The 25,242-nt window shown below is 33.5% G+C and overlaps 3 protein-coding genes across 3 annotated transcripts in view; 1 reads left to right on the forward strand and 2 right to left on the reverse strand.

Moving 5' to 3' along the window:
* LOC145330225 (ankyrin repeat domain-containing protein 13C) overlaps positions 1-25,242 on the reverse strand; it is a 526,153-nt gene that overhangs the window by 145,085 nt on the left and 355,826 nt on the right. The gene's annotated exons all lie outside the window — the stretch shown is intronic.
* The window catches only part of MED1 (Mediator complex subunit 1), a 509,044-nt gene that overhangs the window by 127,975 nt on the left and 355,827 nt on the right, over positions 1-25,242 (reverse strand). The gene's annotated exons all lie outside the window — the stretch shown is intronic.
* The window catches only part of LOC145330227 (intraflagellar transport protein 22 homolog), a 33,267-nt gene that overhangs the window by 3,496 nt on the left and 4,529 nt on the right, over positions 1-25,242 (forward strand). Inside the window, exons 3-5 of the mRNA XM_080174838.1 lie at positions 1,237-1,334; positions 2,086-2,211; positions 17,562-17,671. Of these exons, the coding sequence (XP_080030964.1) occupies positions 1,237-1,334; positions 2,086-2,211; positions 17,562-17,671 (334 nt within the window). The remainder of the gene's footprint in view (positions 1-1,236; positions 1,335-2,085; positions 2,212-17,561; positions 17,672-25,242) is intronic.

Genomic DNA, 25,242 nt, shown 5'->3' on the forward strand with positions numbered 1-25,242 from the left:
TTTTTAGTTGCTCTATAAGTATATTATCTGTCTGTATGTAAAACAGCTCTCTTTTTAGTTCTTTTTCTCTAATAATTTATATTTTATCTCTCTTCTCTCTCTCTCTCTCTCTCTCTCTCTCTCTCTCTCTCTCTCTCTCTCTCTCTCTCTCTCTCTCTCTCTCTCTCTTTCTCTCTCTCTCTCTCTCTCTTTTTCTATCTCTCTCTTTCTCTCTCTCTCTAACTCTCTCCCTCTAACTCTCTCCCTCTCCCTCTAACTCTCTCTCTATTTCTCTCACTCTCTATCTCTATCTCTCTATATGGACCTAATCGTTCTTGTTCTAATCTTTAACCAATTATTCTCAGAATATAAAAGGATAAGACAATGGCCGATAAATTGATGTACATCCTCAAAGATTGGACACTCAACTTAATTGGTCACCAACCAATCAAAATTCAACAAAAGTCTCCAGATTTACTAAGTCAATTAAAAAAAAAAGAAACACTATTAAAAACCTTGGGGACTAGTGGAATAAACAGCCCAATTTCCCCTCTCTCTCTAAATTATTCTCCTCTTATGCTTGGTCCTCTATGTTGATGAAAAATTGTTTTATATTTTAACATTGAACAGAAAATATAGCACTATATATTATACCCGACACTTTTGTATGAATTTCAAATAACTTTTCTTATGATGATTTATCATTTTTTTGTATGCTTTGCATACTGTCAAAAATAGAAATGTGATTCTTAATCAAAGTAAAATATCATCCTTGTCGCGAAGGATTTCGCTAACTGCTGAACCATTATATTTTTATATGAGTGGGGGCACCTAAGGTGGGGGGGGGGGGGAGGGGGGATAACCCTCCACCTTACATTAAAAAGAAACAAGAAAATAACAAGGATACCCATAAATGGTGAAGAACAAAAATATCATAAATGGGAATACGGACTATGAGATAAAAAGAGAATTTATTGAAATCAAGAACAGATTACTTGGATGAAAAAAAACACGGAAACTTTCATCACAAAACTTACCAATCGTTATGGACTGACAAATAAGTAACAATTAATAATTTTTTTTTCATGGTTGATTTTTTATTGAGAGGATGGAGGTACATTCCTTAAAATTGTTAAAAACCTTCTCTGAACCTTTATAAAGCCTCACTGTAAAAGAGAACAATATAAAGTCAGTGATAAAGACAGACACACACATAAAGGTCCTATTACTATTTCATAATGATTACTTAATTTCCAGGTAAATACAGAAGTACAGTTGGGGTCAGAATTTTGGAGTTTGAATCTGGACCTGTTAACATCAATAATAGAAATTCCAGAGTTGATATTGAACTCTGGGTAAGTCATTATATTTAGTCTAGAGGACCAGGACCTAGCCTCTAGGGGCTTCTGAACAAAGGTACAGAAAAAAACTATACCTTGACACATATGGAAGTTCACTGAAACGGGTATCTATTTTTGAGATTGGGGCATTAATACAAAGTACCTTATTGATAATTAGTTTTTAAATTTTATTAAGACTAGGTTAGGATACTTTTTATTGGGACTGGGTAGGGTTATGGCACTAGATGTATATATAGGGCCCGCAGGGTTAGGCATAAGTGAAAAAACTAATCCAACCCTTCGAGGTAGGATTCTGTGTTTTACAATGTTTATATTAATCTAAAAACTAAAATAATATCACGATAGTTTAATTTAAGAGATTTTCCCTTAATTCAACCATTCACTGCATTTTCACATAAACCGTAATAGAAAGTATTGTTTGTAAGTAATGAAGCAATAACAAGCTTTCCAGGCTATTTTATTTGTACGTTTAGGTTTTGAGATGATGTTTAGTCTTTTCATTCTATCTTTCTCTTTCCAGATAAAAAGCAGATCCCCTAGAAGCTAATACATTTACTTGTTTAGAAATCAATGTAAAAGATTATAGGGGACAGGGGTTAAATTACTATATGTTCAGGTTCACGGAGTGAGGTTTTTCAATTAGGTCATTGCCAATAGTTTCGGAAATATTAATCCAGCCAAGTAGCTACAAAACCAGGTATTTGTTGGGGTGATACATCTATACTTATACATTTATTGTGTTTAGGACACCAGCGGGAACCCTGCCTACGAGAATTGTTGGCCAGCTGTGCAGAAGGACGCCCACGGGGTTATCTTTGTATTTAATCCAGAGAGCCAACAGCATGCCCAGCAGCTGGACATTATTCATCAGGTAATATAGTCAGGGGTATCAAGGAATAAGACGTTGTATAAAAAATGGGATAGTCAAAAACAGGACTCGGTAGCTGCTACTCAGCTGCGCATAAGCCACAAATTTAGAGAAAGACTAAACTACATAACTTTTGTGTCACTTTGAGGAAGACGATTCCTGTGACGTCATACAAAGGGAAAAGAAAAAGGGAAGGGGGGAAGAAAATCTCTTCAAAAGAGATGGGAGAAAAGGGACTCGTCTTCCTCAAAAGTGACACAAAAGTGACACAAAAGTTATGTAGTTTAGTCTTTCTCACAAATTTAAAACTGCTTGTTTGAAGAAAAAAATTCTCTAAAAGATGGATTGTCTTTTTAGGAACAGGTCTAGACATCCAGCTGAATTTTAAAGTAATAATATGACGATGTCACTATACGAAGTCTTATACGCGTCTGACGCGCGGTTGCCAAACCATGTAATAAAAAATTTATTTTATTGGGTAAAAAATTGGACAACCCACTACAGATTTATTAAAATTTTTCTTCCTTCCTAGGTACTAATTTTTCATTGTCTGAAGAATTTTCTGAGAAATTCTTCCTTTTATGTATGCTAGCGGCTACGCCCTTAGCATTTAGGGATAATGTATTCAAAGTGCCTAGGAAGGAGACAAAATAATAGCCTAAAACTATCCCGGAACATATGTGAACTTCATAAAAGGGAGAACTAAAACAGTTCTGTAGTTCTCAAATTCTTGAGCTTTAATCAAAAAAACCTTACTACTTTATATAAATGGATTAGGAGCAGGGGCGTCCAAGCTTTTTATTTTGGGGGGGGGTAAAAAATTTTTAGGGGGGGGGTAATTCGTGTTTGGGGGGGGTAAAATGGCGCGCGAAGCTCGCCGCAAATTTTTTTTACCCCCCCCAAAATTTTTACCCCGGGGGTAAAATTTGCGGGGGGGTAAAATTGCGCGCGAAGCTCGCCGCAAATTTTTTTTACCCCTCCCAAAATTTTTACCCCGGGGGTAAAATTTGCTTGGGGGGGTAATTACCCCCCCCTGAAATCTGTTGGCAGGGGTAAATTTAGTTTACCCCCCCCGAAATTTACCCCCGAGGAAAAATTTTTGGGGGGGGTAATTTAAATTTTATTAAATATATATCACACCCCTCCTTAACCGAACTTTAGATTAAAAAAATTTCCCAAACATTCGGACAATTGGGTGTTCAAATAGGACCTAATGGTAGTTAGAATCAGTTGAGAACAAAATCCCAGCCGTTCCTTCTTGCCAGATATTGCCATTTTAAGATTTTAAGTAAAATTACACTAAATATCCTAATACAAACTTCACTCTTCTTTCAATATTTTAGTGTAATTGTAATAGAACAGCTGCAAAACAGAGTAGATTTGCTCCTCTGGCCAATCTGACTGCCTGTAGTTCCTTACAGGAATTGCCATATTGTGTTAACACAAGTGGGGATTCGAACCCATTCCCAAAACTATCCAATGTGGAATAGCTGTATATTACAGTTTGACAACAGTAATTTGTATATTGGGCTCGGGCTATGAATGCCTCTCTGGATACCCTCTAGCTGTTGTTTGTGATAAGAGCTGGATCTTTAAATAATATAGTGCAGCCGATGCCACTGCCACTGCTACAGCCACAGTTTCAGCTGCAGCCACTGCCAGTTCTCCCAATAAAACATGGATTTTATGACAGTGCAATGCCGGCTATCCTAGAAATATGGATCCTAAAAATCTTTTTAGTCTCAACATTTAATATATATTTTATTTAATTATTATTTATAAAAATCTAAATTTCAAGATCTATGATAGTTTCGAAATAAAAAAATTATAATCAATTATTTAAGTGGCTGTCTTTGTGGCTACATGGCAATGTTAAATGACTGTAGCCACTTTTAGCATGGCCAGCCATGGTGCATGGCTACATGTAGCCACAGCTATGTATAGTCATTTTGATTTAGAGATCACTATTAGGTGAGCAGCTGTACATCTGGCAGCGGCAACAGCTACACTAAACAATTTTAAAGATCCAGCTTAGCAGGGTCAGATCCTTGTTGGGCTTGTAGCTGGGGTTCCCCACAGTCAGGCCCCTGCGCTGGAAGTTTAGGACAGGTCTTGACCACCATCCCTGTCCTTGGGGCAGTTTGATGTGAAACCCCACCCCTAACCAGTTTGCACCTCCTGAAGGCACCTTGAACACCATGGAGGTGTTCAACTAAGAATAGCCAGTGTCCAGTTTCACCTTCTAGGGGGCCTTGGCCCCTACCTTGATGGTAATGGCCAGAAACTCCATGCTATCCTTATCCTGGTCATCGGTCAGCTATGAACAGGTGCTACACAATCTCCTTGACCTCAGGGAATTCAATGAGGACAAAAACTTTGGCTGACAGTGGCCCCATGAGACTGCCTTGGCTAAACAGTTGATTGTACAGATAGAGCTCTTCTTACCTTCAGTCGCTGGTGGTGGGAGGGGCCCTTGGCCTTCCCAAGGCTTGGCAGGGCTGGGGTCACTTACTTAATGGGAGTGGGGGCAACCATGGGGACTCTCCCAACTGATCCGTACCATCAGCTCAGGTCTGTTTAACAGTAACCCAAACTCCCTCAGAAAGAATCCTCTCAGGTTCAGGGCATGGTTCATGATGCACACCACCATGATCTCCTGGAGGGTCAAGGTCAGGGTAAAACTAATTTGCATCTTGAGCAAGGTATGCAGCCCACCACCTGCAGCTCTCCTTTTGTAGCAGCTGTGCTAATCTGGAATTGGCAGGGAAGCATTTCATGGCCCAGGACTCAGGCCTGGGTGTGTGATATCACCCTGAGCTTAGAACTTGTTTGCCAGAGTCCATCATGGCATCTACCTCTATAGGTTGCAATTTCTGGTTAGGCAGCCACACCTGCAAGTGGCTGAGTTAATGGGAGTCTAAGGGCACCATTGGGTCTTGACCTGCTCTATCCCTGGGCATGGGTGAACAAACAATACCCCAGAAAACATGTGGTGCAGACCTCCAAAGTGCTCCACTGGGGCATGGGGGTGAATGGTCCGGTTTCTGGTTGTGATAGGCCTTGCCTTGGCTGGCCATCCATCAATCACTGGTGAAAATACTGACCTCATGCTGTAATATAAAGCTATTCCATGTTGGTTAGTTTTGGGAATGGGTTCGAATCCCTACTTGTGTTAATACATGAAGGCACTCTCTGTTAGGAACTCCAGGCAGTCCGTTTGGCCACAGGAGCAAAGATACTCTGTTATGGGGCTGTTCCACTAAAATTACACTAAAAAATTTCAAGAGGATTTAAGTTTGTAATATGATATTTAGTGTAATTTTACTTAAATTCTTAAAATGGCAATATCTGGCAAGAAGGAACGGCTGGGATTTTGTTCTCAACTGATTCTAACTACCACTAGGTCCTATTTGAACGCCCAATTGTCCGAATGTTTGGGAAATTTTTTTAATCTAAAGTTCGGTTAGGGAGGGGTGTGATATAGTATTAAAAATGCGCGCGAAGCGCGCAAAAATTTTTTTTATTACAGATTTTTTATTTTTGGGGGGGTATTTACCCCCCCAAAATTGTTTGGGGGGGTAAATACCCCCTCCTAAATGGTTGGGGGTGCCTACGGCACCCCCAGGGTAGGGGTAAATTTTGAATGGGGGGGGGTAAAATGAAAAAAAAATTGGGGGTGCCTACGGCACCCCCAAAATCGTTTGGGGGGGGGGGGTAATCGCCCCATTACCCCCCCCCCTTGGACGCCTATGATTAGGAGGGGATATATTATTTCTTTTCATGAATTTTTTGATTTTTTTACGTTCAAAAGACTATCTTACTTGTTTAGCTTTTATCTCAACTTTAAAAGCATATATGTATAATGATAATTTTTAAAACAAGTTTTCATTTGTATTACCAAGTTTTTAACAAAAGTTTTTTATGATAATACATATGTAGAATATATTTTAAAACAAGGATGACAACATCTATAAAAGCGAAGCTCTGAAACGGTAGGACAAACGAACATTAACACTTTTAGAGTGTCATAACTGAATAAGCAGAATGTTAAGCATAAGTCTACACAAAATTGTAATATTAAACGATTATAGAGTTGCTACGCTTCCTAATCATTATTGTAGGAATCAGCATGCAAAGTTTGAAATCGGAGGGACAACTCTAAAATGTTAGATCAACGAATAAAGCTAACTATCGAAATTAGCGCAACTTTTTAAAGTTTATTTTAGCAATTTTCCTTAATCTCCTCTATTTCCTTACGCAATATTTTTTTGTTTTATTTCATTGCAGAAAGTTTTTGTTGCCTTTTATTTAATTTAGCAAACTAAGTTTCATGTCTAGCCATTATAATATAGGATAAAGAGATATCACAACGTAGGACATTATTTTATTAAAAGCGAAGCTTTTCTATAATTAGGGTAGGTCCGTCCGTACGTCCGTCCGTAACGGATGCTTTTTTGCATTAATTTAGGGATGTTAGAATTGTCCTATCGATTTCAAATTTTGCATGGTGATTCCTTTAGTAGTTAGGTAAGATTTAGAAAGCGTAGCAACTGTATAATCATTACCAAAATGTCCGTACGTCCTTTTAAAACATGTTGATTTTTTTACTTTTTTTAACAACAAATTGTTATGTGAACTAATCATCTGATTGATCTGATTTTTGGTATATTGATTCCTGGGACAACAAAGTATAATGTAATAAGCAAAGCAACTCTATAATCAAGTCCTTACAAAAATGTAAGTATGTCCATAAACATTCTGACACTATACAAGTGTTAATGTCCGTTCGTCCCACCGTTTCAGTGCTTCGCTTTTATGGATGTTGTCATCCTTGTTTTTAAATATTTTTATTCTACACTGCACAGTTTGCTGTAAATTTCGTGTTTTAAACAATGATACACAAAATTACCTCTTTCTTAGTATACAATTAGTTGTTGAAACGTTTGGACACTTAACTGAAAGATCCAACTTCCAATGAAAAATTCAATGAAACTCCCCAAAGAAATTAAGTCAACGAATAAGAAAACATTATTATAAAGCTAATAGGAACTAATGTAAAAAAACAGCCCAATGCCTCCTCAACACAGTGTCTCAACATATGACGGTAAAAATGGTTCTACTGCTGCCATGTCAGGTGCGAGACATTAGTAGTTGGAGTGCCTTTTTCTGAAATAGGCAAAAACATAGGTCGTGCAATCAAAAAGGCAATTCTAATACACTTACAAAATATCAGTGCAATGGTTTAGAGCTCTTAGATTTAGATACAAATTGGAGACATTTAGACTCAAATGGGCTAATCCACCTCCTATCACAAAAAAAAATTAGTGGAGGTAACCTTCTTATCCCCAACATTTTGTTTTAGACTCGTAATAGTATTTTTTTAAACTAGCGGCTTCGCCCGTAGCCTCTAGGGGCTTTGCCCAAGAGGTGATCAAAAAAAATTAAGGCGAAATTCGTAAAAAGACCAAGGAAATCTTCAACAAAAAAGGACCAAGGAAATCTTCAAAAAAAAAATATGGAGTTTTTTTTGTTTTTTTGGGGGATTTGGGGTGTCCCACCCCCCTAGAAAATAGCCTAATACCGAGATCTTAAGGGACGGACGGAAAGACAGACGGACAGACATCAAGCTACTTTGTATTATAGATAGATTTTTTACTAATTTTCATGCCAATTGACCCCCTTCACTCATTGTAAATTAAACCTTCTTCGATATATTTAACCGATACCCCCCCCCCCAAAAAAAAAAAAATGCGTTCGTCTTTTGTTAACCTATACCTGTATACCTGAATTAATTTTATCACACAGTTTGCAACTTTTATTTGTTTTTATCTCCTAATTAAGTGTAAATACAAATGGACAAAGCCCAAATTGTGTAAAAAAAATATCCGTGTGACGTCATAAAAATGAGGGAGATGAGAGGAGAAGTGGGAAAGAAAACACCCTCCCAAAAAATGGATAATCCCTCATTTTTATGACGTCACATGGATGGTTTTTGACATAATTTGGGCTTCGTCATACAATTGTGATCATGTAAGGGAAGATACTTTTTTTTTTATAAAATACCATTTTACAACTTTTTATACCCCCCCCCCCCCTAAATTCACTATTATATTCATATTCATATATTCAATGTATTAGGCATTTTATGAAAAAAGGCGTTTTCTGAGATGGGCGTTTTCTGAGATGACCCCCCCAAAATACTTTGCCTAAGTAATCTCAAAAACTACTTGAACAATATGTTTTCTTTAAAGATTTAATAAAAATAAAAATATTTTTTTTTTTGGGTTCAATTTACATTGCGCTTTTTTATTAGCCTTTTATTCATTTTGAAGGAAGTCATATAAAGTTAATTATAGAGAAGTATATATTTTATAATAAATGGTTTTAGCCAGATGTTATCCTTCTTATGGGCATAATTGCACTTGTTATTACATAAGTTTATTTCAGGGAGGGAAGAGACATTGGGCTGTTTATTGCACTAGTCACACAAGTTTTAAATTAACGTTTTCTTATTCGTTCGCTTATCACCTTTGGGGACTTTTCTTTTGATTGGTTGGTTCAATAATTTGAGTGTATAAACATTTTAACCACTAATTATATTATACAGAAGGGAAAGTTTTGTGTATCTTTATTGGGGATGTACATCAATTTATAGTCCATTGTCTTATCCCTTTAGATCCCTGAGTTTAATCATATAAATAAAACTATGCACCCATCTGACTTTTATTAAAAATTATTGGCACAAGAAAATAAAAAGTTTTTCCTCATCAATTCTAAATAAATATGAGATACAAAATGAAAATAGAATAATTACATAAACATAAGTTTTGTAATATTATCTACAGGATGGGAGGGAATATTGAACTTTAAAAATTATATTGGTTCCAAAGTTTTATTTAAAAATTCTTGCATTAGTTGATTTTAAAACATTGGGATACTTTTATAAATATTGAACTTTCACACTTTTCTAACCTAAACTAAAAAATCACGAAACATATACGTTTTTTAAGCTGTCGTTTAGGGTCAACACATTTGTTTGTTGGTTATACCGTATTCCCGGCTTATTTATATTATAAGATAAATTATTTATTTCATAATCACGAAACCTTTCATCATTTTTTTGACGAAAAATCTACAAACATAACAATAAATGAACTATATACGAATGTTTATCTGTATGTAACAGCTGGTTAAATATTAAGGGATATTTAAATGAAACCAGAGGTGAATTCTTTAAAAAAAGATTGCCTCACTAAAATCAGTTTGCCCCACTAAAATCAGTGAGGCAAACTAAAAATTTAGAGGGGATAATTTTGCCCCACTAAAATTTTAGTGGGGCAAAAGTTTTTTTAAGAATTCACCTCTGGGCTACTAGGGGGCGAGGGAGGGTGACACCTCCCCCTCCCAAGATAGAAATATCACAACAGCAGTATTTACGTTTATTTGTAACTTATAAAAAGTGACCTTATCTTAAATATCTTAAATATATTTGAAGAACTTAAATGAAATAGTTTAATTTGTAAAGGACCAGAATATAATGTGAGACAATATTTCTCGCATCGTATTATAAACAGCTTTCCGCGGATATAAAATGTATAATTATAAGATTAAAACCAGTTTTTTTAGCTCCGAGATGCCAAAGGCATGGGCTAAAAAACCTTCAATTGTACATTTTTATATTCGTAGAAAACTGATTATAATACGATGCTAGACATAGTTTTTTCGGATAGATGAGAACCGGTTCTAATCCACCGGTTTAAAATAAATACTCGAAATATAATTCTACATAGTTTCCTATTTCTTTACGATGACTGGTTCTATAAATCATTGTATTTCAAGAAAGGGCCCTGTTACATATGCTCTTTTACAATATTTTTTCACAACAATTAAAAACTTTAAAACTAAAGAAATATTTTTTCATAGTAACTTTTATGGAACTTTTTGTTTTTATTCAATAATTATCCTAAATTCGACATAACATCATGGAGTATAAAATAGACTGTTGGGCTTAAATATATCCCATGGCACGAAGCTAAGGTTAGAGATGAATACACCAACATGTTGTTTTAAACTTTCTCACAGTGGGATCTTTTGACAAAAATCGGGACATCCAAAAAATTAGAATCGACTTTATCTATCCTAGGACCTAATAATTACTATATGTAGACAGCTAGAAAAGAAATTTTTGAAAAAATATAATTTTTGGCGGATTTATGCCATTTTTAAAAAAGGTAGTGAAAAACTTCTTGTCAGTTTTCATGATTTTCCAGATTATTTTACCCATTTTTTTCAAAGCAACAAAAAATACATTCATATTTAGCTTATGCAAGTAATTTTTGATTGAGGTACTTTTCAGATACCTGTACTAATGTCTAATTAAAGAAAAATTTAAAAAAAATTATTTTTGGGGATGTAAATTGACATTTTGTGAGAAATTTTCACCTAAAGTATAAAGATTTTTAACCCCAAAAAAATCAGATTTTTTCATTTTATCCAAAAACAGCCAGGAGGGCAAGGATTTGGCAATAATAATATCAATATGCAACATGTATTGTGTATAAAACAGTTCTCACTATGTGCGCCCTCCTGGCCGTTTTTGAGTAATTGAGCATATTACATTGCCTGGTTTGAACAATTTTGTTCTTGTTAATTTCAAATTTTCCCTCGTTAGAGGAGGAAGGAGTCATTTTAGAGCCCAAACTCATCTTTGCAATGTTTTCTAACTTTTTGAGGCAGATCTTTCTTGACTTATGCATCATTTGCCTCCGGCAAACCGTTTTGCCGTTATTTGCCGCCATTGGCGTGATTTTTAACAATTTTTGCTGTTCTCACGGCTTTAATGAACATTTAAGGGTTAAAGGAGTGGTTAAATAAATATGACTTATAAATACATTTTTTTAGCAATTGAATTTGCTAAATTTCATGTTTTCTAAAAAAATGTATTTTCATGTAAAAACTCTGGAAAAAATATTTGAAATTCAAGTTGCAAATAATATGAATAATATATCATTGTATTGCAACATATTTTACATCCCTCTCAACATATCCTTGTTCTAAAACAGTAGAATTTTCATATTTCACAATAATTTATTTTAAATAGGAAGTTTTAAAATTTAAATATAAAAAATATTTTTCAGCTATAACCTAAAAATTATTGACTTTAAGAACTTTGCTAATTTGTTTTTTATAATTACAATAAGCTTATTTTTAAAACATCTTCAAGCTTATGTTATTTTCTTTATGGTTCATGCACGTCATCACTAACATTGCTTTGGGAATATTTGCAATTGCAGCACAATTTATTTCTGACAGTTTACTATTTTTCCCATTTACAAATATTAAGAAATAATAGAGTTGTATAAAAGTTTGAACAAGTAATTTATAACTCCATAAATTGGGTGATAGCATTTCTCAATCTCATTAACCGAATTTTAACCTGCTAATCATCTTCATATGACAGCTTGCTGTCAGGTTTAAGCAATGGACCAACCCACATTATGCTAGAGATGTTAGAAATGTCACCTTTTGCTGCTATATCAGCAATGTGACATTAATAGTAAGAGTAGAAAAATATCATTTGTCCATGAACAGGTGTAACTCATTAACAGTTTAACAGTTTAGTTAAAAAGGTTATGCAATCAAAGTATTGGTTGTCTTTCAGTTATTACTTTATCAAACACCCTGGTTGTATAAAATTAAAAGGAGACAATGCTCCTCTGATATTACCTAGCCGTAGATAGCAGCATTGTGTATAGGAAGTAAATGTTCAGGGGATTTGGCTAAGAATAAACAAAACATCTCTTAAAACAATATAATTTTTATGGGTAACAGTTTAGAAAGTTTAATTATTGTAAATAATTCATACTTCATATTTCTTGCAATAAAATAGTGCTGAGTTGTATATTATCAATTTTCTGGAAGATAAACTTGAAATAGAATTGAATTACATAGTTTTCATGCTCTGAATGCATTTCTTAGTTGTTTAGTTGGCTATATTTACTAAAAGAAATATATATAAATCAGACCCCTGATTTCCAATTTATATAGATTTTAAATATAAAATTACAAAATTGAACTATTCATATTTGATTTTGGCTTTCGCACATTATCAAATCTTTAAAACTGAATATAATAGTAACTGCATAAACTGCTCTTATAAAGGTTTGCTGATAATCCTCCTATCCACCCCCCGTACAGTTGTTATAATTTTTGCTCCTGTAAAATATACAAAGATCATTTTCTGACATTATATGGCCAAAATATTTAAGGACGTTCATTAAAAGTTGATTGGTTTGCACAAATTACCATGGTGTCCAAACTTTTTCACTAATCATTTAAATCTATAGAAGGGGTTATTTAGTTAAAAAAAATAGGAGATGTACATCAATTTATTGTAAATTGTTTTATCCCTTCAGAATTTGTTTATTTAACCTTTTCCCTCTAAAATCAAAATTATTTTGAAAAGTTTTATTAATTTTAAACATTTGTAATACATGTCAAATGTAAGAAGACAAAATGTAGTTGTAATGTTAAAAATTGCAGGGATGACGCTACGCTAAAGGTCAACTAGTGCAAACCACCCAATATACTCAACTTTTTAATATCATAGCCTTTCCAAAATTAGGGTATGTCCGTACGTCCGTCCTAACAGATTCTATACTTAAGCATCCTGTAATCAAGTAATTTTTAAATGGATTCATATTGAATATAATTAGTTCGAAATTCTAAATAAAATCTTTCTTTTTTTGATACTAGCATCAGCGTTCCTAGAATCTAGGAGTTATGTAATAAAAGGAGTAAGGCAAGTAGGATAATTGACTATAATTCAACTTATATATAAGAATTAAATAGCCTAAAACCATCCAGGGACCATAGGAAGCTTCCATAAAATTAAGTACTCAATTGGTTCAGTAGTTCAAAATCTCAAGCTACAGACAAAAAAATCTTACTACTTTATGTAATAGGATATAAGTGTTAATGTTCGTCTGTAAGGCTGTCAGTTTTGTTGAGCTTCACTTTTTTGGAGTCTGTTATCATAGTTTTCCCTACAAATCTACTATTGAAGTCTTGAATGTTAGTTCATTGCTTGGATGATTGTTTAGACTGTCAGACTAATCTATATATAAAAGTAACATGATGTACGTATATATGTGTGTCTATTTGTATGTGCGTGTAGCGAAAGATCAGACCAACTGTTGGGTTGATTTAGTTTCTCTCTGCTGTGAAGCTTCTTATAGGTTCAGGAGAGGTCTTTAACCAATTTTGTAGAGGGTAGCTCCACCATAATAAGAAAAATCGCTCTCTCGAGTGGAAGACAAAAAAATTGTTTTTAATGTAAATAGTATTTATTTTCTAATTTTTATCCTTATTTCCTTATTGCCTTTTAAATATTTTACTTTTTTTAAATGGATATTAAATATTGTACAAAGTAATATCCCTGTCAAAACTGTCGATAAGTACTTTCAAACGTTTATTTCGACTGTTTACTTCATCAAAAAAGTGGTCTGACTTTGCCCCTAGCCTCTAGGGGCTTTGCCCCAACAGGTAATTAAAGAAGTACCTCTGGAGATGCCTCCACTAATTTTAAATAATTAAAAAAAAAGTACATCTGGAGATGCCCCCACTAATTTGAAATGATTAAAAAAAAATGGAGGGATTTTTTCATTTTTGGGGGGATTGGGGGTGTCCCACCCCCCAAGAAAATAGGCTTAAACTACCACAGGATCAGTAGGTATATTCTCTGAAGAGTATGATCTGATTAGTTCAGTTGTTACCGAGATCTTAAGGGACAGACAGACGGACAGACAGACATCGTACTACTTTGCATTATAGATTACTTATGTTGGCATAATAACGACTCAATGTTTCAACAGAGAATTCATTTTTAGGACTTAATTATAGAGTTGCTTCGCTTATTACAATATACTTTGTTGTCCCAGGAATTAATATACCAAAAATCAGATCAATCGGATGATTAGATCACATGAAAATTTGTTGTTAAAAAATAAAAAAATCAACATGTTTAAAATGGACGTAAGGACATTCTGGTATTGATAATAGAGTTGCTACGCTTTCTTAATTGTACCTAACTACTACAGGAATCATCATACAAAGTTTGGAATCGATAGGACAATTCTAAACTTTTTGAATTAACGAAAAGAGCCAACTGTGACGGACGGACCGACCCTAATTATAGAAAAACTTCGCTTTTAATAATTATAGAAAAGCTTCGCTTTTAAAAATAATAAATTATCTTCGAGATGCTAGGGGCATAGGCGTTAAAACAGATATCTAATGACCCAATAGTCCTTTCCCTTTTTAACCAGTTATCCCCCTGCACGAAATTAACCCTCCAATTTCAAATCAATTTCCCCGTTTTTTGCACATGTCCTGAGGCAAAAAGTTGCGCAAATATTTTATCGAGAATTTGAGCCATTTTTGCAAACACGTTTTTTTACTTTGAACATTGAATTTTTTAAATCAAGATCATAAAAAATGCGAAGGGCAAATAAAAAGGGAATAACTTTTATATAAAAAGGAACAGTTAATTGCAATACAGTTATGTAAAAAGATTATTAAGTGCAATATAATAACTAATTTATATATTACATTATTATTATATCAGAATGAAAAATTATAAGATTAAAACAAAACTGGTAATAATTTTATGATTTTTATATTCATATTTGTGGGAATTTGTCTGTAATACTATGCTATACATAATCTTTCAGTATGTCCAAAGATCCGGTTCTAATCTAGAGGATATTAATCGGTTTGGAAGCCATACTGGAAATATTTTTCCTTTTCTTTTTAGTTGCCAATCTACTCTAAATGTGACTATGTCTATTTGGTATGTCGTTATCTCACTCTATTTTCAAAAAGCCTGGCTACTATTGGTCATAATTTTTCCTTGTTTGAAAACAAATGTATTTTCTAAAATCTCATTTAGAATTTATATTCTTCTAAAGAAAACAAATAATAAAATAAAACTTTAAAGAGAGAAAATACTTCAAAACAATTTTTAAAATAGTGTTCTCAATAACCCGCAGTGACGAAACTGTACCACTTTTGATTCCTGTGACGTCATAAAAATGAGGGAGATGAGAGGAGAAGTGGGAAAGAAACTCCCTAAAATAGAAATGGAGAATCCCTCATTTTTATGACGTCACAGTAATCAAAAGTGGTACAGATTGGGCTTTGTCACCCGCAGTTTGGATTGCAAAGGTGCAGTCACAACTCGCTTTGTCCGTTAGTCGACAATTTCTTTTGTAAAAGTTATTTTTTATTGCCCTTACTCAAGCATTTTATCAGGGATCTAAAGAGATAAGACATTGGCTGATAAATTAATGTACATCTCCAATGATTATACACAAAATTACTCCTGATTTAAATTAAAATTACTGGTTCAAACGTTTGGACACTCAACTGAATGAATCATCAAATAAAATTAAATTAAAGTCCCCAAAGTTGTTTAGCTAACGAAAAAGAGAAAGTTATTATGATACTTTGAGGACTAGTTTAATAAACAGCCCACTGTCCCCTCCCTGACTGGCATACTATACTTGTTGGGTTGCCAAGAGTTTTTTATGCCTCTGATTGTCAAGTAATTGATTACAATATAATATCCTTCTTAAACATGAATGTATTTTATATGTATTTATGCTGCATGCATCTGTACTTGTCACAGATCTAAAGGGATAAGACAATGGCCGATATATTGATGGACATCCCCGTTGATGATACACAAAATGACCCCTTCTGTAGATTAATAATAGCGGTTAAAACGTTTGGACACTCTACTAAATGAAACAACCTATAAAAAATTATAATAGTCTCCAATTTTGTTAAGCCAACGAATAAGAATAAGAAAAGGTTATTATAAAAACGTTGGGGACTAGTGTAATAAACAGCCAATTGTCCCCTCGCTCCTTGATTTATATTATATCCATACTTGTACACTACAATCTTCCAGAGAGGGAGGGGACATTGGGACGTTTATTACACTAGTCCCCAAAGTTTCAAAATAATGTTTTCTTATTCTTTGGCTCAATAACTTCTGGGACTTTATTGAATTTTGATTGCTTGAGAAATTAAGTTGAGTGCTTAAACGTTTTAACCACTAATTGTAATCTACAGAAGGGGTAATTTTGTGTACCATCATTGGGAATTTACATAAATTTATCGGCTATTGTCTTATCCCATTAAGTCTCTAACAATTATTTTTATTTATAAAATTGTTTATTATAAAAAGTTTTTATATTTGTCGATAAATAAGAAAAATATATTTAAGATTTATTTTTTTTGTGTTGGATTAAAAGAAAAGGTGATCTATATTTTATGCTAATTAATTGTATTATCCTTTTCTTAATGCATTGTCTTGTAAAATTAAGATTGATTAACCTATTAATTGGGTTAATGTGCAGTAAAATTCTGTATTTATTTATTACTGGCGGTTACGCCCCTAGATAACTCCATAGGGGCGTTAATTCTATACCCTCCCCATTTTTAATTATAAATTTAGTTATTAAAATAAAAAGGATTTATTTGGAATCTGTCATTTTGTTCCAGTGGAGATTTATATTTGGAGGGTGATAGTATCCTTCCCAAAATAGTAATTAACATTCTCAGGACCTATGAAAAGCTACACTGTAAAGGAGAACCATATCGGTATAGTGGTTAGAAAGGTCCTTTAGTACACACACACAGACAGAGAGACATCCTGTTACTTTAGATAAGGCTTTAAAACCCACAGAGGAGTGTGAGTCCCTTTCTGCAAAATGTTAAATGTGAAGGTTTCCTGAATAAGAAAACCTTATAATTTCAGTGGTTTGCAAGATATTATATTACAGACATACACACACACACACATACATTCTACCTTTTTTATATAAGGTACAAGATTCAGGGAGATAGGGGATACATCCCAAATGATACATAAAAACTTCCCTTTCATAGACTGCAATTAGTGGTTGAAATGTTAGACGCATGAATAGGACAAATAAAGGTTATTATAAAACTTTGGGGACTAGTGTAATAAACAGCCCAATAACCTCTCCACCCTGTGTATCCTTACTTGTAGACAACAATCTTCCAGGGAGAGGGAGAGGTCATTTGGTTGTTTATTACACTAGTCCCTAAAGTTTTATAATACCTTTTTCTTAATTGCTGGCTTAACATTTGGCTTAACATCTTTGGGGGCTATAATGAATTTTTAAGTTTAAAATCCAAATGTTTCAACCACTAATTGTAATCTACAGGATGGATAATTAACATTGGGGATGTACATAAATTTATTGGAAATTGTCTTATCCCTTTAGATCCCTGATAAGTTGACCATTACTAATTTGTTTTAGGGACTGGTAAAGAAAAGTCATCTGACAGATTCTCATTGTGTCGTGTTTGCGCATTTTCTGGCGTTTGGCAGGGAGAGAAGAGGCGTCAAGCTATCAAATGCTTTCTCCAGGTAATATCGGCTACGCCCCTAGAGACCTCTAGGGGCACGTAAGATGTTTCTTTTTCAATCTATGTTAAGAACAAATGTTTACCAAAAATATTTTTTCGGACGCTAAAATATTTTTTTTTATTTTTATGCGATTTCTATTAGGATGGTGATGGTAACCTGACCAAAAATAGCTGTAAACCTTACTATGCCCTATGAGAAGCTACCCTGTAAAGGAGAACCATATCGGTTAAGTGGTTAGCGAGATCCTGCGGTACACACAGAGATCCTTTTAATTTATTATACGCCCCTAAAGGCCTCTAGTGGCACTTTAAATGTTTTTTTTTTATATTTAAAATATATTTATGTTGCGTTTGACGTTTATGATTAGTTGAACTCTCTTTTTATAATCGAGAAACGTAAAAAAATGGTACCCTCCCCCAAAATAGTTATAAACCTTCCCAGGACCTATGAGAATCTACTCTGTTAATTAGAACCCGATCGGTTCAGCGGTTAGCGAGATCCTTCGGTAAAAACACAAAGACACATAAACACAAAAACAGACAGACATCATGTTACTTTAGTATAAGGATTATAATAATGGATTTGATATCTATTAATTGGATATTACACCAGATTATCAATAATATACCCTTAATAAAGTAAACCTTGTAGCGAGCTAAAATAACTAGTTGATTAGTCCCTAGCCCCAAGGGGAGGCTTGAGATTCTAGAAAAGTAGCCTAAAACTTTCTCATAATGATTATGAAGATCTCTGAGTACAAACCATTCTAACCTACAATTTCCGAGATTTTTACATTCACCTAAAAAAACCTTACTTTTTACATTTTTCTAATAAATATTAATAAGGGAATCTAAGAATTATGGAGACGCTAAACTAGGCACTAATGCATTGACTACAATAGGGTAAATACCAACATATACAATAAATGAAATAATTGTAGGATCTACCAGGGATTTAAAGGGATAAGATAATGGTCAATGAATTAATGTAAATCCCATTGGTGATACACTAAATTACCCCTTCCGTAGATTGCAATAAGTAGTTGAAAGGTTTAGACACTCCACATAAAGAACCAACCAATCAAATTCAATGATAGTCCTCAAAGTTGATAAGCCAAGAAAACATTAAAAACTTTGGGGACTAGTGAAATAAACAGTCCAACGACCCCTCCTTCCCCCGAGGAACTACACATACAGGCATTTTTGTCAAGTATTACTCTACTTCACAAGCATAATAATGTTCATAGTCGGTGTCAAATGAAAAATCTTAGATGTATTAGCCAGGGACACCCGTGTCCTGGATAGGAAACAGGTTTTTTTTTGACATACGTCTCACAAGACCTATGTAGTCATGACCGGGAGACAATGACAGTTCAGTACATGACTTTCGTTAAATCACAGCTGATCATTTTTGTGGCTTTTTTTGAAAATTACTTTTATACCCAAATTTTATAGTTTTTCCTTCAAAATTCACAATTTTCTCACATTTGGAGCTTAGTTAACTTAAATTTACACAAGAAAAGTATAATAAATACAGCTGAACTAAGGACTGTGTTATCATTAATAACAAAATCTTTAAGAATCTTGAATAATCTAAGATTTGTAGTCTAGAAATGAAATAAGAGTTATTTGAAGTAAATATTTGAATTGATGTCTAAACAACTCTTGTAATTAACTTTTTAAAAATATTTCATGTCCCTGTTGCATGCCTCATGACATATTATATTTTTAAAACAAGTTTCCTTGAAATATTAACAAGTTATCCTGCTCAATATTGGTTCCTGGCTGATTTGATGTCTTAACATCAAAACAATATCTGCTTGGAGTATAACATATATATCCACAACCACAGTTGCCATGTTTAAAGTCCTATATTATACCAGGCTACAATTGAATATACAACCAGTCCTTGGTTCAAAAGAGCTTAGTAGAAGGTTAATATTTTTAACAAGTGGGATTATCACTTTTATGTGTTTGACATGAACTTGGAATCCGTGTAAAGACCAGTCTATAGCTGGTCTTGATTGAGTCTCTGCCTTTTGTACACACTGCTTGTCTTTACTACTGATTAAATGTCACAGTGAGAACCATGGAAGGTTTTACATAGGTGAACCTACAGAATGATTATAGATACATATTAGATTCTAAGCTGGATGAATAATTTGCAAGATAGTGTATTCAAGATAGTGTAAGAGCAGCTAACTGACAGGAAAGCACTTGGCTCATAGCTTGAAGAAAATAATAGTAGCTTATTACTAGAGTGAATGTGAATGCTGGTTACATGATCATAACTGGATTTTATTTAAGTAAGACGAATGGTTAACAGACCCAACATGTAAAATCCTCAGAATGAAAACTCAAGGCATCAAACTTTTAAATTTATTCAACGTTTCGAGGGCAAAACTGCCCTCATCATTAGGAACTAAACAAAAAAATAGCAATTAAAATTTATCAAAATATGCATTTTAAGTCAATTATTACTTAATATATGTTTTATAGGCATTTTTACATATAAAAAAAAGAATTAAAATTCCCTATGGTTACACATTGATAACAAATAAAGTGAATAAATAGGATATATGTTTATACAAGGTTAATTAAATGCAAAGTAGGGCAGTTTAAATAACAAAATAGAATTAAATTTGAAATAAAATCTTACTTTTTTTTCGTCCATGTACATTATTAACAAAACACAAATTGAAACTGGCAAATTTTTGATTGATTTTTTGTAAATTTTTTGAAAGTTGGACGGTCAAATTAAACAAGTTATTAAATCATTTGCTCTAGAAAAAACTTCAGTATAGGTGCAGCTTTGCAGATCAGTCTTTAATTAAAAGTTTGACCAAGAAAATTTTTTAAAAAAAGATGAGCAAATGTAACAAAACAAAAAAAAAAAAATTTTTATTGCAACTAGCAAAAAGGTACATAAAATTGTCATGAATTTATATTTAAACCATGTTCAACTGTCTCCTTTTCTCTTATCCAATATTTTTCTCTGATATCCAACAGAGTTTTATCTTTTTTGTGGAGTTTTTCAAAAGGGGTAAAAACCATGTCTGACCATGAATGGTTTCTACTGTTAAAATGTTTGGCAACTGGCTTTGAAATTTTTTTGTTTAAAATATCTGAAGAATGAGCATTAAATCTAACAGAGGCAGCATTAGAAGTTTGTCCAACATATTGCATTGGATATTGTTTACACCGAATAGAATAAATTACAAAATTATCTGAACATTTAATATTTGACTTGATTGGGTACTTTTTTTGAGAAAAACTGGCAACATGTTCAGAAATATTTTGACTACGATTACACAGGTTACAACCAATATCTCTTATGCTACATTTAAAGAATCCATTTCTTTCTCTTAAGTTGTATCTCTGAGTAGGATATAACTTGGCTCGAATTAGGTGTTCACCTAAATTTCTTGCTCTTTTATACCTATCATTGGCATCAGAGGAAAAGTTTTTTTAAAAACTGGATCTTTACTTGCTAAAGAGAAATGTTTTTTCATAGAATTAGATACAGAATCAATACGAGGGTCATATGTTAAACAAAACACAGGTCTACTGTTACTTTTTACATAAACAACTTTTTGTAAGGCTTGTGTGCGAGAAATAATCTTTACTTTCTCAAAAGCATGTTTTATAACTTTAGAGTTATATCCACGAATTAATAAATTACATTCAAGTTCTTTTAATCTAATTACAAAGTTATCATTTGAAGAACAAATTCGTTTTAATCTATAGGCTAAGCTGTAAGGAATATTTTTTGTAACAAATGGTGCATGTGCACTTTGAGGCTTTAAATAGGTTACACGATCTGATCCCTTTACAAAAAGGTCAGTTTCAAATTTATCATTTTCATTTATCAAAATATTACAGTCTAAAAAATCAACAGATCTGGGCCTAATATTTGAAATAGGAAAATTTTCAACAATAAATTGGCCATTTTTCCATTTTGTTTTTACAATTTTATCTTTTAAACAATATTCACATGTAAATTTAATAGTGTTATGAAATGTACTTATATATTTTTAAAAATCAAGAAGTTCATCCTCTGTTCCTACAAACAAACAAAGAATGTCATCAATAAAGCGTTTCCACCAAGAGGGGGGACGGCCTTTCCAATCTGTGAGTAATTGGGATTCAAGTTTTCCCATGAAAATATTGGCATATGTTGGTGCCACTTTTGTTCCAATGGCTGTCCCCCACTCTTGCAAATAATACAATCCATTAAATATGAACGAGTTGAATTTTAGAACAAAAGATGGTAACATAATTAAAAAAGGAATAGATACATTACAATCGCCATATTTCTTACCATTTAAAGCTTCTTTAAAAGCTTGTTTCCCTTCATTGATGGGAATTGAAGGATAAAGTGCCTTGACATCAATACTGACCAATATAGCCTGTTCTGATTGGTCCATATTTTCATTTTGCTGATCAAGAAAACGTAGTAAATCGGGGGTATCTAAAATGTGGCTATCAAGCATTGGGGGAATATGTTTGGCTTTAAAATCTAAATAGCTACTTAGATTTTCAGTATTGCTGGAACACCCACTTATCACTAATCTAATGGGCGGAATTTTTTTACCTTCTGCTACACCTTTGTGTACTTTGGATTTGGATTTTATTTAAGTGTGATTTCCAATGGCGACTTTAAAATCCAATTTGAAAATAAACACAGGCAAGTTTTTTGTCCTAAGCAGATCAATACTACCCTTCCTAAAAGCTACCAGTAGTAAAGGGACCTAGGAAGGTGTTGAACAGGAAGACCAAAATGTAAGATTAGCAAAGCAAAAATAAAGGGCAGTTTGTCTATCAAGTGGTGTTAAATTTGGAATCATAGACCCACCTGACTTTTAATCAGCAGAGTAGGCGGAAACCATGGTGAATTTCTGAGTGATAGAGAATGAGAGGATATGAGCTCTTAGCTGAAGTAACTAAGGCAAGGGAGTCTTAAAGACCATGTAGCTAGATGCATGGCAGTCTTGGCTTTCATTCATGGAAAGATCTCTCATGACAGTAGTTGGTTCATAGGAAACCAAAGGAAGTAAAAAGTAAGAATACTTGAAAGTTTATTCTGAATCTTGAGGCTATCCCTTTATATGGCAAAAGTCAAGCCACAAGTTCAATAGCAAACAAGTGCCTTAAAGAAAGAGTCAAAAGTGTGTGAAATTGTTGATTAACAAACAAGGTCAGAATTCTAAACTGACTCCCATCAAGATTTATAGGCTGGGTGAAACATGTCAGCCAGCTAGAATAGAGGTCTGGCTATACCAGGGTGGAGAGAGGTACCCTGTTTAGTGGAAAGTATTATGAGGTATACTTGTTAAAGTTGAAGGACAGGGATGGTAACTTTAACGTCTTTAAACAAGAAGTTTAGCATGTGGATTGATAGGAGATAATGTTTTAGTGAAAGAAATTTGAGGGCAATAATTTCATGTTGTGGAGTCAAAGGCAAAGTCAGATAGATTGAATCATGTTAAAGCCAGGTGAAAGCCTATGGAGGCTAGAAGCAGTTCTGACGTGCAAATTTATTGTTGAACATTAATTCAAAATAATTAACTCTTACTCAATTTCTAGACTACAAATCTTATTCCATTGATTCTGAAAGATCTTGTTATAAGTGATAGCACAATCTTCAGTACAGCTGTTACTTATTATACTTTTCTTGCGTAAATTTAGGCTAACTAAGCAGCAAATGTGAGAAAATTGAGATGTTTTTTTGGGAAAAACTATGAAATTTTGGAGAAAAAAAAGTAATTTTTAAAAAAATCCACAAAAATGATCAGCTGTGATTTAACGAAAGTCATGTACAGAACCGTCATTGTCTCCCGGTCATGACTACATAGGTCTTGTGAGACGTATGTCAAAAAAAACCTGTTTTCTATCCAGGACACCAGTGGGGAGGGAGTGGACATTAGACTGTTACACTAGACCCAATTTTTTTTATATATTTCTTCTATTTGTTGGCTTAATCGATTTGGTGACTTTTATTGAATTTTGATTGGTTGGTTCATGAGGTTGAGTGTCCAATCGTTTCCCCCTCATAATTCAAAAGGGGTAATAATGTGTATCATCATTGATGTAAATCATATTAACAGCCATTGTCTTATCCCTTCAGATCCTTGTGTATTAGGACTAAACGAAAATTTTTAAATAATCTTTAAAGTTAAGACTTTCAGACAAATGACATGGACCAATTATGACCAATTAAAAGTACATTCTTAACAGACAATATACGTATATGACAATAGAAAAAAAATAAAGACTAGAGCAACCAAACAAGTAGGACAACATCCCTTAAAGCGAAGCTCTAACATCCGAAGGAAGAACAAACGAACATCAACACATGGAGATTGTCAGAACTTCTTAAGCAGAACATTAATTTGTAAGCTGTTATAGGAATCATCATGAAATTTAAAGATCGATGGGACAATTCTAACTTCTCTTACGAACGTACGGACGCACGGACCAACCCTAATGATTGAAAAGCTTCGCTTAGAAAAATGCAGCAATAAGTTATAATTTTGATATTTATTCCACGTACCATGTTCAGTGAATGATAGAAAGAAAATTCCATACAAAATTTTCATCTTATTATCCCTATATCTATTTTTGGTAGAATCCCATTTTTTCGCCTGTATTATACTCAAACATACTCCCAACCCAAGCCGTCCAAGCTTTATTATTTGAGAACAAAATATCGATAGAGGGAGTCCTATTTAAAAGACTAGCGGTTTCGCCTCTAGCCTCTAGGGGCTTTGCCCTAGGAGGTTTGATCAAACTAATTTTTCGTGTTTTAGATTTTAAAAAAATTAATTTTTTTTTTTGGGGGGGGGGGTATTTATCATTTTTTGGGGGGGTTAGGGGTGTCCCATCCCCAAATAAAATGGTTATAAACCTTCCCGGGACCTATGAGAAGCTACCCTGCAAAGGAAAACACGATCGGTTCACTGGTTAGCGAGATCCTTCGCTACAAACAAACAGACAGACAAACATTCAGACAGACAGAAATCGTTCTACTTTGTATTATAGATTAAAATCAAAGTTTTTACCCCGCGGTAAAAAAGCCTAAAGTTTTTCTCATGTTCTCAGGGGATTTTGAACTGAAAACTATGCTAGACCCCAAAATTTTATAATTTATTTGTTGGCTTGAAAACATGGAGGGGTGATTTTGATTGTCATAATTGGGGTGGTAAACCAAATTTATGGTTTAATCTCATATACCTTAAGAATCCTGCTTTTTCTATTTAGTGAATTCAAAATCTTGTATTCCAATAGCAGGATTAGATCGCATTTTATTAAAGACAGCTTTCCTCGGTTATTAAAATGGAAAAAAATAAGAATAAACCAGTTTTGTTAGATCCGAGGGATCTCTAAACCCTTTTTCCTGTGTTTAATTAACTCAAGTATTGACTTATTTCTTGAGTAGGTTTTAATTTTAATTTATTATTATTAAGTTTATGAAGTATTAAAATAATAAGTTAATTGTTGTTATATAAAAAAGATTAAACATGTTTTTTTAACACTTATCAATTCTAATTAATTAGGTAAATACATAAAATA

The sequence above is a fragment of the Acartia tonsa genome, chromosome 10 (genome assembly GCF_053477335.1).
Source record: "Acartia tonsa isolate MP-2025a chromosome 10, ASM5347733v1, whole genome shotgun sequence".
NCBI lineage: Eukaryota > Metazoa > Arthropoda > Copepoda > Calanoida > Acartiidae > Acartia > Acartia tonsa.